We start from the raw sequence: 15989 nt of genomic DNA, 5'->3' as shown, positions 1-15989 counted from the left end.
ATGTTAGATACAGTATCTAATAAAAATTACTATGGACGACTTATCTCTCCTAAGAGACTGGCTCATCATTGGCGCCGGACGCTCTTGGACGCTGGTCGGAGCTTGCCAGGCGCCGAGCTGGTGAAAGAGGCAAAAGGACCGCGTGGTTGGTTGTCTGCTATCAAACTAAAATCCTACTGATCAGATTGGGACTCCCATTCAAGTGTCAAGGTCTCGGAGAAGCCAAGGTGAGCTCTCTCCCTAGTCTGTTGTTGTAGGTAGTCTGTGTCTGTGCCTGTCTGTCCCTTACCCTTTGCACCAGAACTTTAACCAACTCCAACCTCTCCTTCTCTCTCGCCTCTCTGCCTCTTCCTCCAGCAACCACCCTACTTTTACTCCATCCTTTCGTGTTCTTTGTTTCTTTGCAATTTTCTTCCGTTCTTCCTCTGTATTCTCCCGCTTTGTCTCCGGCTCCGGTTCCGCTGCTCGACCTTTCCTGACTGATCGACCCGGTGCTGTTCTTCCGTGCAGATACCCCCGTTTACCTGTCTCCGCCTCTCCCACGCCCGGCATACCTCATATTTATATCCTTTGCGTCGCTGGATCGATTGATACCCCGAGCCCGTTTGGTTATCGCCCCAATCGTGTATATATCTTTGGTTTTTTGAGTGGCAATGGCGACTGGACCTGCTACTCAGTCCCTGAAGGTCAGGAACACTCAGCCTATCTCCTCTTCTCCCGCAAGCCAGAACCACTGTGCTAATACCGCAACAGTGTGTCGTGACGGGCGACGGTGCTGTCGGCAAGGTGAACATCTGCCCCCCCCTCTCTCCCCGAAATCGACATCCATTCGCTAATCCGACGTTCAGACATGCCTTCTCATTTCTTATACGACCAATGCCTTTCCCGGCGAATACATTCCCACCGTGTCCGTCACCGCGCTCCTCCTTTCCCTCTAGCGCAATGAACCTTTGTTGACCGGTTACCACAGATTCGACAATTATACTGCTAGTGTCATGGTCGATGGTAGACCGATCAGCTTAGGACTCTGGGATACTGCTGGACAGGAAGATTACGACCGACTTCGCCCATTGTCCTACCCCCAAACCGATGTATTTCTCATTTGCTTCTCCATCGTCAGCCCCCCGTCTTTCGACAACGTCAAGTCTAAGGTATATCCCCCACCTTTACGAAATGCTTCGTAGTATACTATACTCCGGACGATAGGTTGCTGACTTCGCTGCAGTGGTTCCCGGAAATCGAACACCACGCCCCCAACGTTCCGATCATCCTAGTTGGCACCAAGCTCGATTTGCGAGACGACCCCGCCCAGCTCGAAAGCCTCCGCATGAGGAAGCAGGAGCCCGTTACTTATGAGCAGGCTCTGGCTGTGGCGAAGGAGATCCGAGCACACAAATACCTCGAGTGCTCTGCCCTAACGCAACGCAACCTTAAGAGCGTGTTCGACGAAGCCATTCGGTATGCTATCCAACGATTATGGTTTTTGTCTATGTTGGAGCTAATAGTGACTCCCTTAGTGCTGTTCTGAACCCGCGACCGGCGACGAAACAGAGGAACAAGAAGTGTACGATTCTGTGAAGCGCAATCGCTCCATATTCTATATTTCTGTCTTGCTCCTGACTAATAATATAAATAACTAATCCGGCGTTTCGGTTGCTGGGGACCATACTCCCCATCCCCGATTTTTATGATTTTTTTGAGTACTTTTTTGTCCACCTAGTCCGGTGTCATGATACTGATGTTCTACATTTCCTGTTCCTTCCTTCTTTCTTTCACTTAAAGTTTGTCGGAATACAAGAGAGGGTTTCTGTCGTCTTGCATATTTTCTTTCAGGCCACCCCAGTATAAAGATGTAAGACGTTATACAATTCCATGCCCACATACATCCGCCAGCCTATAGATATACCGTTGTACTCTTATCATATTTTTTATGGGCTTTTAATGCTTTCCTTGCTGTGCAGCCATTTCTTTCCGCGCAAAAAGGAGCTCAGGAAAGGGTAATGCATTATAAATTCAAGGGACTCGGAAAGCTCCAGAGTCTCATCGAATCGCAAAACGAGATATCAACTTCATGGAATACAACTGTCTTGTAGTAAGGAGCGGCTCAGAAAATTGCGGAAAAACTCCCACTATCATGAAACCACGGTCAAGAATCAGAATAGAAACACAGGACTTGCTTGATTAGCTACCTGGTAGAACTAAGAATACGAAGACACGAAATCCCCCTCAAGAACCCCTCTATATTGGTAGGTACTTCGATACGAATAACTCTCCCGTATCGCCCGTTCACGATATCACGGATGAGTTGATAAGTGCATCGCTTCGACACGGGGCCCAAGTCCAGCACGCCGAACGAAGGAAGTCCAACACCATTATCCTCGCAGTTAGGCTAATGCAACGAATATGTGGGTAACGATAGACGACCCGTCGCGGCTGCTATCTCGGCGATAACTTGGACTGGGAAGAAGGGACCGGAACGGGACGTGGCTTCTGGCTTAAAAACCGTGGACCTTGATGGTCTTGGCATCAAGCTCAAGACCCTCCTTCTTGTCGGTCAAGAACTCTTGAACATCCTTGCGCTGGTCTCCTTGAAGCTGAATCACCTCACCCATCTCGGTGTCATTGACGATGGTGCCATTGCAAGCTAGGGCTCATGTTAGCTACGCTGTCGGGAGGCTAGCAAGGCACAAAGAGCATACCGAACTTCTTCTTGATCACCTTCAAGATCTTCTTCTGATCAAACTTCTTAGGGAGACCCTGGACCGTAGTCAAGGTCTTTCGACCATTGCGCTCTGGAGTGACGTTAGTATCGAGTCCAAAAGCGGTGAGGTGCGATGGAGCTCGTAGCCGGTGGAGACTGAAAGTCAAGGATAAAGGGAAAGTCGAACGTACGTTGAATCCGTATATGGATGTAGTTTTGAGACTGCTTAGTCTCGCCGGTATCTTCGTCAGCTTCGGCGAAGGGGTCTGTAGAAGCACGTGTCAGCCTGGGATCTTAACCAGAATTACCCCGCCAGAAGGGCCCACGTAGATCGCATAACGCAGAGTAAGCAGGGAGCTGGCTTTTTCTTGCAGCTTGCACTCGCAGAATGGCTAGATAGCCAGTTCCACAAGCGTAGCAGGCAGTCATCCTCTCGAGCTGGGCGCATCGCAAGCTGCTGGGAGCAGGCGCTGAGAAAGGGGTGGCAAGGCCTTACCGAAGGTCTTAAGGTTTTCGATGGACATAAACTCGGCCTTTAGTCGTAAACGGCCCTTAAAAGCGGTTATTGTAATTAAAACAGGAGGGGAGAATAAATCTCAGTGATAGCGATCGCGGGTCTGCGTGTTCTGAAGTATGGAGCGTTGGAGTAGTGTGTGATGTGGATGAAGGAAGGAAAGATCCTTTTGAGGGGCGCAGTGACTTGGTGGCCTTAGGTTGTGGGGAAAGGCGGTATGTCGGTGACTAAGCGGTTTTGCCCACCTACTGCGCCCAATTACTCTACGGCCGCACGGCGTACTTGGTTTTTGGCCTTTCTCTTTGGCCTCTGCAAGCCCTGTATTACTCAAGAACCTATCGCATAAGGAGCCCGATGCGCCAAGCCTACTGGCACGCTGCCGATGTGCGAGGAAAAAATATGTGTAGCGTGCGTGACCTATTCCGATGATGTGGCAAGCAGTGGCGAGCCTCCGACCTCGCCCCAGGTTTGTATGGAAGTACTGTGATATGGCATCCTGGAAAATAGAGTCACTGCAATATCAATTTATTATAAAATAATTATAAGCGATACATCTGCGCTGACGAAAGGAAGTCGATATATGGTGAGATTAGCATCATGCCGGCCCCCACCTCCCTTATCGTGAATATAGAAAACGCCGCAAGTGCTTGGACTCCGAATATTCTGCTACACCATTTCAACTCTATCGTGAACCGAAGAAATCTGGGCGGCTTTACGCAGCTGGTGTCGGAGACGGCGTCGGAACGGCGGCGCCGCGGGGGGCCGTAGGAGGAAGGAATAAGGGGAGGTAGGTCTGCGAAGGGTACATTAGAATCCTGCGCGTCTTTTCCAAAGATATTCCCAAGAGCTCGACGACATACAACAGCTAAAGCCATCACTATAACCGTCGCAAGTCAGTTACGGTCGTTTCAAAGTCACGTATAGATAGCGCAACATACAAGACATTCCAACAGACATGTATGCTGGTGTTGTAGCATTCTTCCTTTGCTCTTCGGTCTCACCAAGCCAGGATTGAAGCGAGAAGACCATAGCGACCCTAGTACTTGTTAGTCTCCTGAAAACGACTGGTAGGCGGCACATACCATCCGATCATCCTGGACAGCAGAAAGTGTCAGGTGAGTAGCGCACTTTGAAAGTGACCGGTTTGAGGCAATTCCCGACTCACCTGTTGCGTGTAAACATCTATAAGGACTGTCAGTTATTGCTGCATAAATTCCAAGGGCTCGAGGAGCAAACCCACCGCTGCCATAGGCATTGTGCTGGACATGGCCCCTAAACCAAACGGTCAACTGGCTGATACGAGTCTTCAGGATGTCTCGATGGTGAGATTAATGTACCGGTCATGTCCGCATCGTTCTTGTCCTTAGGCGGGTCAACGTAGGGAATAGCTATAACATCGTTATGTTAGCGACCAAGGATTCTGAGCGAGAGCGCCATAATCTTCAAGATATTTGGGCGATAGCATACCGAGGTCAAGCCTTCGCATATCTTTTTTGGACGTCATTCTTGATTGTGAACTTCCGAAGCTGATACCGTTGGCTCGCGAAGAGATCCCCAGGTAAGAGGCGATGCTGGCATTCGCGATGGTTGGCCGCCAGACCTAAAGCGGCAAGCTCGGGGCCGATTCCGTCTGGCTCTGGGGCCAACTTATCTTGGGGTATCAGAAAGCTAGAAAGCTCCTCAACCTGACGCTACTCGCTCACGAGATCAGTGCGTTCGCCTACGGGCCATACTGATAACCAATTTCTGCATGTAATTATTCAATCAGGCTTGTAAGAGCCTCCGAAAGTCACAGACTATGATCGGATTGTTCTTGTATTACGCTGACAGTCGTATTGATTTACTCCCGGAGCCAGAACAGTAACATTTATTCTTCCATTAGTGGCTTCACAAGCGTATCTCAGGAGGATGAATAGCCTAGAGACATCGCCGTCAAAAATTTTTGGTATTTCCCCCCTAACAATCCCTGCTGCACGACACGTCCCTTACTGCTGCCTCTGTACCTCGACTGATCAGGAACACTAGCGGCAAATGAGTCGTCCTGAGTCTTGAACCGGTTAAGATGGGTAATGCTTGTTTCCCGGGATCTGCTCTCAGTTTCAGTTTGAAGTAGCCAGCGTAGCACTGCAGCCTGCACTCTGTAGCCCGGATTTCTTTGATGCTTTGGTACAGCAATGTCAACCATCTGTGCCTATCGGGACCTCTTGGGCACAAGACCTGCTTAGTCATCATTGTGTTTGTTGTCTCACGCCTCTGATCGTCCTCGAAGGCTTCTTTTTCTTTGTCTTGGGACCGTTTGTACAGCGCTCATTCTCCAGCTTGCACATAGAGGATGTGGATCGGCTATTGCTGGCCGCAGACGCCCTTCATTATTCCCGGCTAATTGTATAACCAGGTACATATAAATCCCCAGCATGCGGAAAAAGAAAGGTCGAAGTCGCCTTTGATCATACGGTTGTGTCATGCCACAGTATTTTCATACTACGCATCTCGGAAGACAACTCGACAGCTGGACTGGAAAGTGTCAAATGCGGCTTATGGAGGAAAGGTGCTTGGAGTCTTCGAGCAGCAGAAGACGAGGAAACCTGAAACCTCATTCGCCTGATTGGTACGTTCAGCAAAAGTACATCTATCAGGCATGCCGCAGTCTTTGTCAAAGCTGCATTGCGATCTATCCAATCTCATTCCGTACAGGGTGTACCCATCCCACGTCTTCTCGCTTCGAAACAAACAATCCCAAAAATGTCACTCATAAGCCTTCTGACCTCTTGCATCTTCTCGGATTTCTTATCTCTAGTTACTTCTAGCGTGATGCTTCCTATGTCCCAATCGGATTGCTAAATCTCGCAATCAGCGGATGTATTTCCGTCCAGGCTGAACCCGATGATGCCAAGCAATTGAAACGGACTTTCCGGGAATCCGACAGTTCCGCATTGAGCTCGCTTCAGTCGTAATATTATAGTATACTATACAGAGTATAATTTATGGTGGGACGACAGATTAGTTGGAAAATAATGTTCCGTGCTAACGATGCATGGGCTAGCAGTTGTCGGTACGAGTCCCTCTTTTTGAGGGTTGATATTCTTGCTACCTCAGGCTGGTCCATTCCAGGAAGCATGATAACTGCAAGAATGAACTGATCCAGGCTTGTTTGTTGTCTTCGTATTCCTTTGATTACCTTGGTCTATTACCGAGTGACTGCCACCTCATATCAAATAGTATGATACGGGAGGTACTCCGTAAAATTTGTAGAGTGTATTAATTACCCGAAAAACTTACGCTAGTTAGGTTATATCGCCCCATACTCCGAGGGAGCCACCAGGATTGGCAGATGGTCAGATCGTCTCCTGCCTTGGGGAGCCTTGCTCTTACTCTGTAGTCCTTACGTTATCTGGAGGATCTCGACGGTATCTCGGTCTCCGTCTTCGGCCATTTCCTGTCTTCTCCCGGATTGCTTCCTTTTCTCCTTCTCAGGTTCCTTCACCTTCCCAGGTTTATCCTGTACGCTTCCACGGTGGAACTCCTTCACTGCAGTTTTCCGTCAGCCACCCCCCGTTCTCCGACTACTATTTACCGCATCTAATCCGCGCCAACTATCGATCGACGACCTGCGGGAGATGTGAAGAACAATTTGATATCGGCCGATACGCATACGCACAGAGCCCCCCTTGGTCCTGAATCTGTTCTAGCCGTCACCTCGAGCTTTTATTCCGAACGAGTCGCTCCAATGTCCAGTATACGGTTGCTTGAATACACCATGAAATTGACATGATACCTAACTCTTCTGCCGGCGGCCAATCTTGGGGCCATCCCCTGCGTAATGTCGATAACGACACCGCACGTGGAGACACTTCCCAAGCTTTCAATAGACCCGATATTCGGTCTGAGGGGCAACAGTATACGCCTGCCCTGCCGCGGCATCCCGGACAGCCGGCCGTTATCGATTTGACTTCGAGTGCGAGCGATGCGCAGGAAGGGCAACCCCCGGCAAAGCGACTGAAACTGGATATAACCGCTGAATCGTCCGCAAGCGACGCTAGTCCTACGCCGGCGACTATCGGAGATTCGAGGGTTACCCCGGGAATAGCAAATTCAAAACCTTCCGCGCTCTCCTGGCGTGGTCGCCCAGTATGGTCGTTCCGGGCCATGATATCGGAGGTAACGAGCGGCGCGGAAGCTACGGAGGAGGATGCTATTTTGGCGCCCCAGGGTAAACGGCCAGCGTCGCCTCCCCCGTTTCCGCAGCCGTCCTGGAAGGGCGCGCCGCCAGAGCAGTTCGGAAGCAATGCGACAAAGGCGCCAGAATCCGACTCCTCCAAGAAAGTACAGACGACCCCATTTCGTGTTGAAGTACCATCTATAGCGCCTGCTCTTAAAGGAGACAGTGAGTAACTTGGGACCGCCGAAAGCTCAATCCCGCACAGCTAACGAAACCTCGCTGTATTTAGAAGTTGCTGATTTTGCGCCATGGATCGGAAATCATCCAGAGGATGTCCTGAACGAGCAGACGGTGAAACAGGGACATTACGACCGTACGCAGGTTTCTCAGAACGAGTCCAACACGGCACGCCCGTCACTCTATGCGCAATTGAAGCACCGCTCCGGCTTACAAATGCTCTCGTCCGTTTTCATGGCTGCCCTGGAGAAGCGACAGAATCACAATACAATTAATGTCCCGTCGAACTTTAAGCCGCCGCCTCGCGTTACGTTGACGGATAACAAACGAGAAGCTTGGCTCCGTGACCTCGCCAATCCCTCTGTGCCGTTGCGCAGGCTGAGTCGCACGATTCCTCATGGTATTCGTGGCAAGAATCTTCTTGATCAGTGCTTAAGCAAATGGATTCCGGTAAACCGAGCCGTATGGCTTGTTAAATGTGTCGGTGCCAACGAGATTCGAGCCTGCAAGAGGAAGGGTACCGGCGGCACGTTGGTGGTAGGCTCCGAGGTAAAATGGGTTCGCGACTGGACGAGCGGCGTACAGCAGTTCCTTGAAGGAGTAATAGGGGCCTGCGGATCTGCAGACTGGAAATCGAAAATGACTTACGCGTACGTCTCCCATGTGTGTATAAGATATCTCTAACATCTTGCAGAACCAGCCTGACTGCTCGCTTATTCTTTGAGCGTTTACTTGATCACGACCAGTACTTATCTTGGTTTATATCCTCTTTGGAGGGCGCTTCACTCAACATGGTTCCTGTTTGGCTTCTGATGCTAGGTATTTATTGGGATAGTATATTGCGATACAGAAAACGTGGACGGCTGTTGGCCGAAGTGCTTCTGGGGAAGCTGCGTCAGGTAGGTCGTGATCATGGTGAAGAGTACTTATAGGTTCGGACTAACCAGCGTGCAGACAACTGAGCTCCAACGGCCCACTCTGCTTCAGCCACTTGCAGAGCGGCTTTCATGCTGCATAAGAAAACTGGTTCTTGAACACACTTCGTCCTTAATACTTCCGAACTGCTGGGAAACGCATCGAGATCTAATTCTCTCGTGCTTAAATATGAAGGAAACCGCAGACAAGACAATATATGATAGCCTTGCGGAACGCAATTCTCGAATACAGTTGCCGAGTGCTCGATCGGAATCTACACGGCAATCTGCGCATCAACAAGTGATCCAATTATTCGACTCAATACGATCGCCTCAAGACATCGCTTCTACCTCCGTGGCCTGCCTAAATGCTCTTGAAGACAGGCTAACTCTAGTCACCAAGCTTCTTGAGTGGTCGGCGACCTCATTTCGATCTGGCCTACACCGTGTGTATACAGCAGCTCGCCTCCTGCGAAAATGGAAGGTATCTGGAGTTGACATTGATACCTATATAATCTCTTTTCTCAGCACTGTCCAGGATATAGCTCAGCTGGACATGGACAACGTCTACCACATTATATCCGAACTCGTCAGGTCTCAGACATTCTCTGTCAGCAGATACCTCCAATGGCTTATGGCTAAAGGTGTTGCAAGAAAGTCCGATGGTGCCAGTGAAGAGGTATACCCCCCTGTAAATCAATCTGAAGCTTAGGAACCGCTGACTTATGATTTAGGTCCTGACTGCTGACGCTCGTCTCCTTACTCAACTTCCAATGAGTCGTTCACCAGAGCACGTCCGTAATCTCCGCTTAACACTTCTAGCTCGCGCTGGGGTATCGGTGGACGAAGAAAGTTCTACCATCAAATGTCTAAAATCCTCAATAAGCCAACGCCTGCCGAACATCTTCGAGGTTGAGTCTAGCAACACCAATCACAGAAATCTCTCAAAGCATGATTTGACGTGGGCTGTCAAGTCGGAGGTCAGCATGTGGATACGCCAAGGGGTGGTAAAACATCTAAAGGATACGACTAGGTAAGCAATCGTGAGCTTGTATCTTTGTCTATACTAATCAACCCAGAAAAATAATTGGACGCCCTCTCTCTCTCGATTCGAGAAGCTCAGCCTTGACGTCGGGAGAGTTTTACTGCGTTCGAGAAATATTAGAGCGCTTTGGAGACTGCTCTATCCTTGCCGATGTGCTCAAGCAAGCTATCGAATGCGATGACAATATAATACTAGCGTCGGTCTCTGATACTGTTAACTACCACTTTGACGCCTTATCTATTATTGGCGCCACATCTGACTTGTTCAGAGGACTGGTTGGGTCTTATGCGCGCCTCAAACGTTCCGGCAATCTCAGCTTGGATTTCGTCTTCTCGTTGATTGAGCTTGGACTGCGAGTTCCCGATGATTCTGGTACTGTTTCTCTTCTTCGCCAGGACCTCGCTCGAATTGAAAGCAAGTCCGCACTAGCAGCTCCATCTCCACTTTCGGATCATATCCCAACAGCGTTCAACGAAGTCGATGCGTCTTTTCAGGAAAGGCTGGGTCAGCTTTTGTCTTGCGGCAATGGCTTAGATGAGTCTTCAATGGGCGCGATTATCAGCTCGCTTACCAAAATTCTGACTGATGGAGGCGGAGCAGCAAAAGTGTCGGCAAAAGATGCCTGCAGGTATCTGGCTTACCTGCGCCCGTTCAATCCCAAATATCTCGACGGCATGCTAGTAAGATATGTTTGCGGGCTCTTGAAGTCTTCGTCCCGGCCCACAATGTCTCAGGTCCTTTCTCCTCTCATTGGTGTCGGATGTGTCACGATCCATAGCTTCGTGCTTTTGGTCAACAAGCTATCGGCTTCCGCGCAAATGACAGGGGCGATTGCCAACCCAGACAGTTTGCGACTCGACATTCTTGAGCTCCTCCTCCCTCAGGAGGAAAGCAGTGCGGACATGGTACGTTTGATAAACTCTGACGAACTTTCTGATTACTGATCCTCTGTTTATAGGTCACCTATCGCTTTCGCCTTGCGCAGCAAGAGTTTCTCGTCAAGTACCCCGAGGAGACTTTGAACATAATCAGTGACGCGATTTTGTTATTTGATTCCGATTTTCATGACGCAAAGTTAGGGTCAAGGCGCACCGATCTTCCGGCATGCACAGTAGTATTGCTACGGACTTTGTTGGCGCAAAACTCCAGTCTTGTTCTAAAGTACTGTATGCAGAAGCTCGACGGGCACTCATCCTTCACTACTGTTTTAGGAAAAGCAGTTGATATTTTGCTGGGCCTAGACTCTGAAGACGGTTTGTTTCCACGGAGTATTAACTCTATTGTACAGTCGACTGACGGTCACATAGAAACGGAGCCTAGCTCACAAGCTGAGAGGGTCATTCTCATGAACAACGACTTTTCGCTCCCGTACTGCCAGTTAAAACTGAAACTTTTGTTCAACGCGAAGGCGGGCAACGAGGTCAAGAACCACATTGTCGATGTGATGTTCAAGGCTGCGGTGACAGACTCTCGTTCAAAAAGATCCCATTGGGTTGGTCTAGTTAGCCTCATGGATCAAGAAGCAGCTCGACAGGTATATTAAATTAGCCATAAATGCTCCCAGTTCTGAGCGCTGACCTTTATAGATTCGCGAACGAGCAGAAAGCTGCTTTTTCTCCGTTGCAATGTTCGACGAACCCATGGATGATACGTCATTGCCTTCTGGCGCTTCCAGTCTAAGTTCGATTGAGAGCGCGAAACTATACCTTAACATCATCGAGAAGCTGGCGTATAGCATTCCTCAAGCCGGTGTCCAATCCATAGCCCCTCTTCTCGTGGAGAGGCTGGATCTTCTGCTTCAGAAACTTATCATAATGCAGGCAAATTCGAACAGCGTTGCCGCTTCGAGCTCGGGCTCAACCATCGTGTCCAAGATCAATTTCGAGCGAGCCCTCGCGTTTTGGTTTTCCGCACTCCTCAGGCTAATTGTGCTTCATCGTGCTGCTTTCAACGTGCCGCCAGCTTCAGGCTCTAAGGCTGATAGCTTGCGGGAACAAACCCGCTTGCTCGTATCGATCTTGTGCATTTCATTAGCACGGCTGCCAGAAAACATCCTTCGCCTCTTCCCAGCTGCCGACTATTTTCCCCACACCATACAATCTCATAATTTTCGACCGTGTCCTGGGATTTTGCTGCAAACTCACGCCTTGGATGTCGCCGCGTCTTTGATTGACTCGTTTCCAGATGAAGCACGCCACCAGTGCGTGCGCTTCCTCAGAGAGAGATGCCCTCCGTTCCTCAAATTCCAGAATGACCGCCGATTTCTCTATCTTCTAGGTCCTATGGCCGACACCACTATTCCCAACTCCCAACTCTCTGCTTCTATATCTTCCCCTGCTGCTGGCGGCTCCACTCCGACTCCAATCCCATCAGGAACTCTTTCCGGTGGACACCCAAGCCAGTCAACGCAACAAATGGCTGCGCTCACCGGCCCTTTCTCCGGGCTATCCGAGAACACGAGACTTGTTGCGGACCGTCTTCGCATTCAGAACGGCGGCCGTATCATTGGGCCATATCCAGTACGGCCATGGGAGCTTCTCGAAGATGCAGCTCCGATTCTCGGAGTGAATGATACCGCTGTGAGCCTTAAACTTTTTGACGCCAGGCGTGTCAGGGCTTAGTATACATACGTCCTCCCCGTCATCTACATATTTCCATCTTTTCCTTGTGTACGCCTGTATGTTGCAAAGGTGCTGCATTCTCCTTGGTTTATATTCACTTCCTTTTTTTTCGCTCGTGATACCAAAGATTTCAGCTTATCATCTTCTTACTGGTTATGTCTATGGTCATCTCATGCATGTTCCATTATTCACTGCACCGCGTGGTTATACTTTGCATTTGGTCTACATACTTGCATTCTTAACGGTCTGCTTTAAATTGTACATATCATAGAGGTTGGCAGGCGTTGATTTTGGATTTGTGGTCCTTACCTCTAGGTACCCAGGACCTAGGGTTTGTGTATGATTGCATTTTTGCCTATACTTACAGTAATGATTTACCAAAATTTGCAGCCTGAAATCCCATCTAATTTGGTAACCTGAAGCATAAATTGTAGAGAAAAGTAGTTCTCACCCGTGAACTAAAACATTGGTCTTCCATTTGTAGAACGTAGGGAAAAAAAGGAAAGATCTCAGCCAAAAACGAAAGAACTCAGCGAGCAAATGCTTAAGACAAATGGCAGATAGAATGATATATAGGTATAAGAAGAGCTACCTAGCCGTAGTAGAGCTGGTAAAGGAAGAGGGGGTAAGTAAGGGTAGATGGTAAAAATATAAGATAGCACTTATCCCCCTGCGTAAATGGTCCTGTGCTTTAATTGCTTGGATGGATCTAGCAAGCATAGATTCAATAGCAATAAACAGAGAAGAAACAAACGCATCCATAATAAAAGCCTGCGGACCGTCGAGAGGAGGTAGTCATGCGAATACGCTTAAAGCACCAAACTCCGCCCATCATGTTACTTGATACTCCCGATTTTCGTCTTCCACCAAGCTTGGCCCCTGCCGGCTCTCTGCGTTATCCGTTAAGACCAGGTCTCACACATCAAAGGGTCCTGTCAGATGGATTCCACAACCGCGGTTGGTGTCATCGTTTCGAGTGAGAGTCATCTCGAGTAAAAGCCTCTGATCCCGAGAGTCGGAGGGAGCATGTACCGCGAGATATCCATTTCTATCTTTAAAGTGTATTCTCTTGATAATCTCTTGATATAGCGCCATCTTCCTAGTACTATAGAGTTCTGATAGGTTGACCTCGGCATGAGTTGTAGTGCCGGAAACTGGCTGGCCCTTGAGCTTCGCCTGCGAGTCTAGAGTCGGAGGATGGAGACTTGGGAAATATAGGGCTGAGTGAAGAGCGTCCTCGGATGCTGAGTCAGCAATGCAGTCAGCCCATCCGGGACCGGTGGTATACTGCCAAGGCGGTGGGAGCGTCCGACGTCATCCAGTGCTACATTTTATCATCGCGACTTTCGACGAAGACGAAATCATAGACTTCGATCAGCCATTAATCTCTTTCGATATATATTATGTTCCCGACAGCAAGTCGACTAGCTGTCAAGCCCTCGGGCTTTTTTAAACGGAGCGCAGAGGAGCTGAGTCGGCTGTCAAGAATTGGTGTGTTTCGCCTCCGCAAGGCCTGTTAACTAAAGTATTAACAGATTTAGCATGGAACACCGAGGCTCTTAGCACGCCAACCAAGCCATATACTCTACTCGACTTTGAAGATGAATCATCCGTTGCGAGCTGCAAGACCATGGCTGACCGCGCTGTGGGAGGGTTCAGTACCGCCAGCCTCGACTATATCCCCGCCAATTCTTCAACAAACACTCCTGCGCACGCAAGGTTTCACGGAACTATCTCAACCAAGCTGCCCAATAACTGGAGGGTAGAAAGGACAGGTGAATATCCCGCGCATATGAGGATGATCAGAGAATGACAAGCTCTTTATCAGGATACGCCGCCTTCCGCAACCAAGACCGGGGCTTCTGGCTTTTTGGCCGGCTATACTGGGACCTTGACCCGTACACCTACCTAGCACTGCGAGTCAAATCCGACGGCCGTCGCTATACCGTGAACATTCAGACCGACACCATCGTCGAGACCGATATCCACCAGCATCGATTATACACCCGCCACCACCACGTGCGGAGCTCCGAATCCTCGTCCTGCGATCCCCTTTCACCATACGCATCACCCGAAGCGGCAGAGTCGCCCGAGCTCGCCGAAGCCAAATATCCAACCGGTATCCCGCCTGCTCTCTCCGATGTTCCACCGCCATCGACTATCATGTCATCAATGTCCGGGACGACATCTGGTTCGACCGGATGGGAGACAATTCTGCTACCATTCAACTCCTTTGTCCGAACTAATCATGGACTTGTTGTGGAGCCTCAAACTTCGATCATCAGACAGCGAGTAAAGAGTGTGGGCATTGGCTTAACCGATCGGGTCGAAGGCCCTTATGATCTTCGCATACATCGTATCTGGGCTACGAATGGGATGAGTGAAGCCGAGATTGAGGAGGAGCGTCGAATTTGCGGAACAGCTGCCTTACCTGTTGATGAGGGTGTCCGAACGGGATGGGTTGCGTCGGATGACGCTAAACCTGAGAAACATGGGAAGCAAGAGCACAAGGCAAAGGGGCTGAAAGGGCTACGCGATGAGTGGGACTAAGCGATTGAAAGGTATCGGAGTTGTACAGTACACATATACCATTATATTTTCCAATCTAAGAACGCATATTACGAAACTCACAGCCTAGCCAGCGCAGATCTTAGTTTCCCCCAGTGATCCGCTCCCAAGCCTCCTTATACTTCTCACTCGTCTTCTGCGCAATCTCATCCGTCATCCGCACGCCAGGCTTGCCCTTAAGCCCTTCCTTTACCAACCAGTCTCTCAGGAACTGTTTATCGAAGCTCTGCTGTCCACGGCCGACCTCGTACGAATCTTTTGGCCAGAACCGAGACGAGTCTGGCGTGAGCACCTCGTCCGCCAGAACGACCTCGTTTGTCTCCTCGTCAACGCCAAACTCGAACTTTGTGTCTGCGATGATCACGCCCCGAGTAAGCGCGTAGGCGTGCGCGGTCTTGTAAAGCGTCACAGCGAGCTCGGCGATTTTCGAAGCGTAGGGTTCCCCTACGATTTCGACGGCTGCAGCGAGAGAAAAGAATTAGTCCACTTATCAGCCCTATTGCACCGCAACACCAATCCGAAGAGATGCAAAGCAATGTGATAGAGGATTTCTCACCTTTATCTGGATGGATATTCTCATCATGCTCCCCCTGCTCCGCCTTTGTACTAGGCGTATAAATCGGCCCATCAGGGAACGCCTCACTCTCCCTCAACCCCTCTTTAATTGGTATACCATGAACCGTGCCAGTCTTCTTATACTCGTTCCACGCGGAGCCGGTGATATACCCGCGCACAATAGCCTCAATAGGCAGGATGCGCAGCTTACGGACCTGCATGGCGCGGTTCTGCAGCACGGGACGCAATGACTCGGGGATCTGCGGGGGGAGGTCAAGTGTGATGAAGTGCGTGCGGAGGGAGGGGAGGGCTGCCGTGAGGATTTCAAACCACTTGCGCGTGCAAAGGGTTAGGAGGACGCCTTTTTGTGGGATGCCCTAACGTTTCAGAGAGAACGTGTTAATGGAGTGGAATCAGAAGATCAGAATCAAAGTTTAGAGTGTGACATACGTTTTCCATAATCACATCGTAGGCGGAGATGCGATCTGTTGCGACGAAGAGGAGGGTTTTGTCGTCGACTTGGTACAGGTCGCGGACTTTGCCGCGGGCGATAAGAGGCAGCGAGCCCTGGAGGTCGGTCGTTGTGAGGGTAGTTTCCATTGTGAGAATTGGCGAGCAGAGCGACTCGAACAAGGCCTGGGAGGAAGTTTGGATGAAAGATGCGTCACTGGGAAT

General features: G+C 49.8%; 5 protein-coding genes across 5 annotated transcripts; 3 read left to right on the top strand and 2 right to left on the bottom strand.

Moving 5' to 3' along the window:
* Positions 1–221: 221 nt before the first annotated feature.
* Positions 222–1578, top strand: racA (putative Rho GTPase Rac; the record flags this gene model as incomplete). Its single annotated transcript, XM_073742619.1, has 6 exons — positions 222–686; positions 754–786; positions 849–907; positions 971–1151; positions 1226–1458; positions 1518–1578. The coding sequence occupies exons 1-6, from the start codon at positions 654–656 to the stop codon at positions 1576–1578; spliced, it is 600 nt and encodes a 199-aa protein (XP_073594608.1). The 5' UTR covers positions 222–653.
* A 917-nt stretch (positions 1579–2495) lies between these two features.
* On the bottom strand, positions 2496–4719 carry BDW70DRAFT_151349 (SUI1 family translation initiation factor; the record flags this gene model as incomplete). Its single annotated transcript, XM_073739282.1, has 8 exons — positions 2496–2644; positions 2700–2792; positions 2893–2967; positions 4072–4092; positions 4154–4279; positions 4452–4487; positions 4553–4603; positions 4683–4719. 8 exons carry the CDS (start codon positions 4717–4719, stop codon positions 2496–2498), a joined length of 588 nt encoding a protein of 195 aa, XP_073594607.1.
* Positions 4720–6561: 1842 nt separating this feature from the next.
* On the top strand, positions 6562–12588 carry BDW70DRAFT_139132 (mediator of RNA polymerase II transcription subunit 12). Its single transcript, XM_073737341.1, has 9 exons — positions 6562–7599; positions 7664–8261; positions 8306–8510; positions 8566–9204; positions 9260–9558; positions 9605–10475; positions 10529–10823; positions 10878–11104; positions 11157–12588. Exons 1-9 carry the CDS (start codon positions 6984–6986, stop codon positions 12189–12191), a joined length of 4785 nt encoding a protein of 1594 aa, XP_073594606.1. The 5' UTR covers positions 6562–6983; the 3' UTR covers positions 12192–12588.
* Positions 12589–13559: 971 nt separating this feature from the next.
* Positions 13560–14810, top strand: BDW70DRAFT_139130 (CIA30 family protein). Its single transcript, XM_073737340.1, has 3 exons — positions 13560–13682; positions 13733–13966; positions 14020–14810. The coding sequence occupies exons 1-3, from the start codon at positions 13595–13597 to the stop codon at positions 14739–14741; spliced, it is 1044 nt and encodes a 347-aa protein (XP_073594605.1). The 5' UTR covers positions 13560–13594; the 3' UTR covers positions 14742–14810.
* Positions 14792–15983, bottom strand: BDW70DRAFT_76029 (phosphoribosylaminoimidazolesuccinocarboxamide synthase). The gene is made up of 3 exons (XM_073744788.1): positions 15765–15983; positions 15316–15691; positions 14792–15218 (listed from the first exon to the last, which is right to left on the bottom strand). Exons 1-3 carry the CDS (start codon positions 15912–15914, stop codon positions 14842–14844), a joined length of 903 nt encoding a protein of 300 aa, XP_073594604.1. The 5' UTR covers positions 15915–15983; the 3' UTR covers positions 14792–14841.
* Positions 15984–15989: the final 6 nt, after the last annotated feature.

This window comes from Aspergillus foveolatus (genome assembly GCF_047715535.1).
Source record: "Aspergillus foveolatus strain CBS 279.81 unplaced genomic scaffold BDW70scaffold_35, whole genome shotgun sequence".
NCBI lineage: Eukaryota > Fungi > Ascomycota > Eurotiomycetes > Eurotiales > Aspergillaceae > Aspergillus > Aspergillus foveolatus.
Note: the sequence above shows the minus strand (reverse complement) of the source record. Positions and strands in the feature narration are given on the sequence as shown.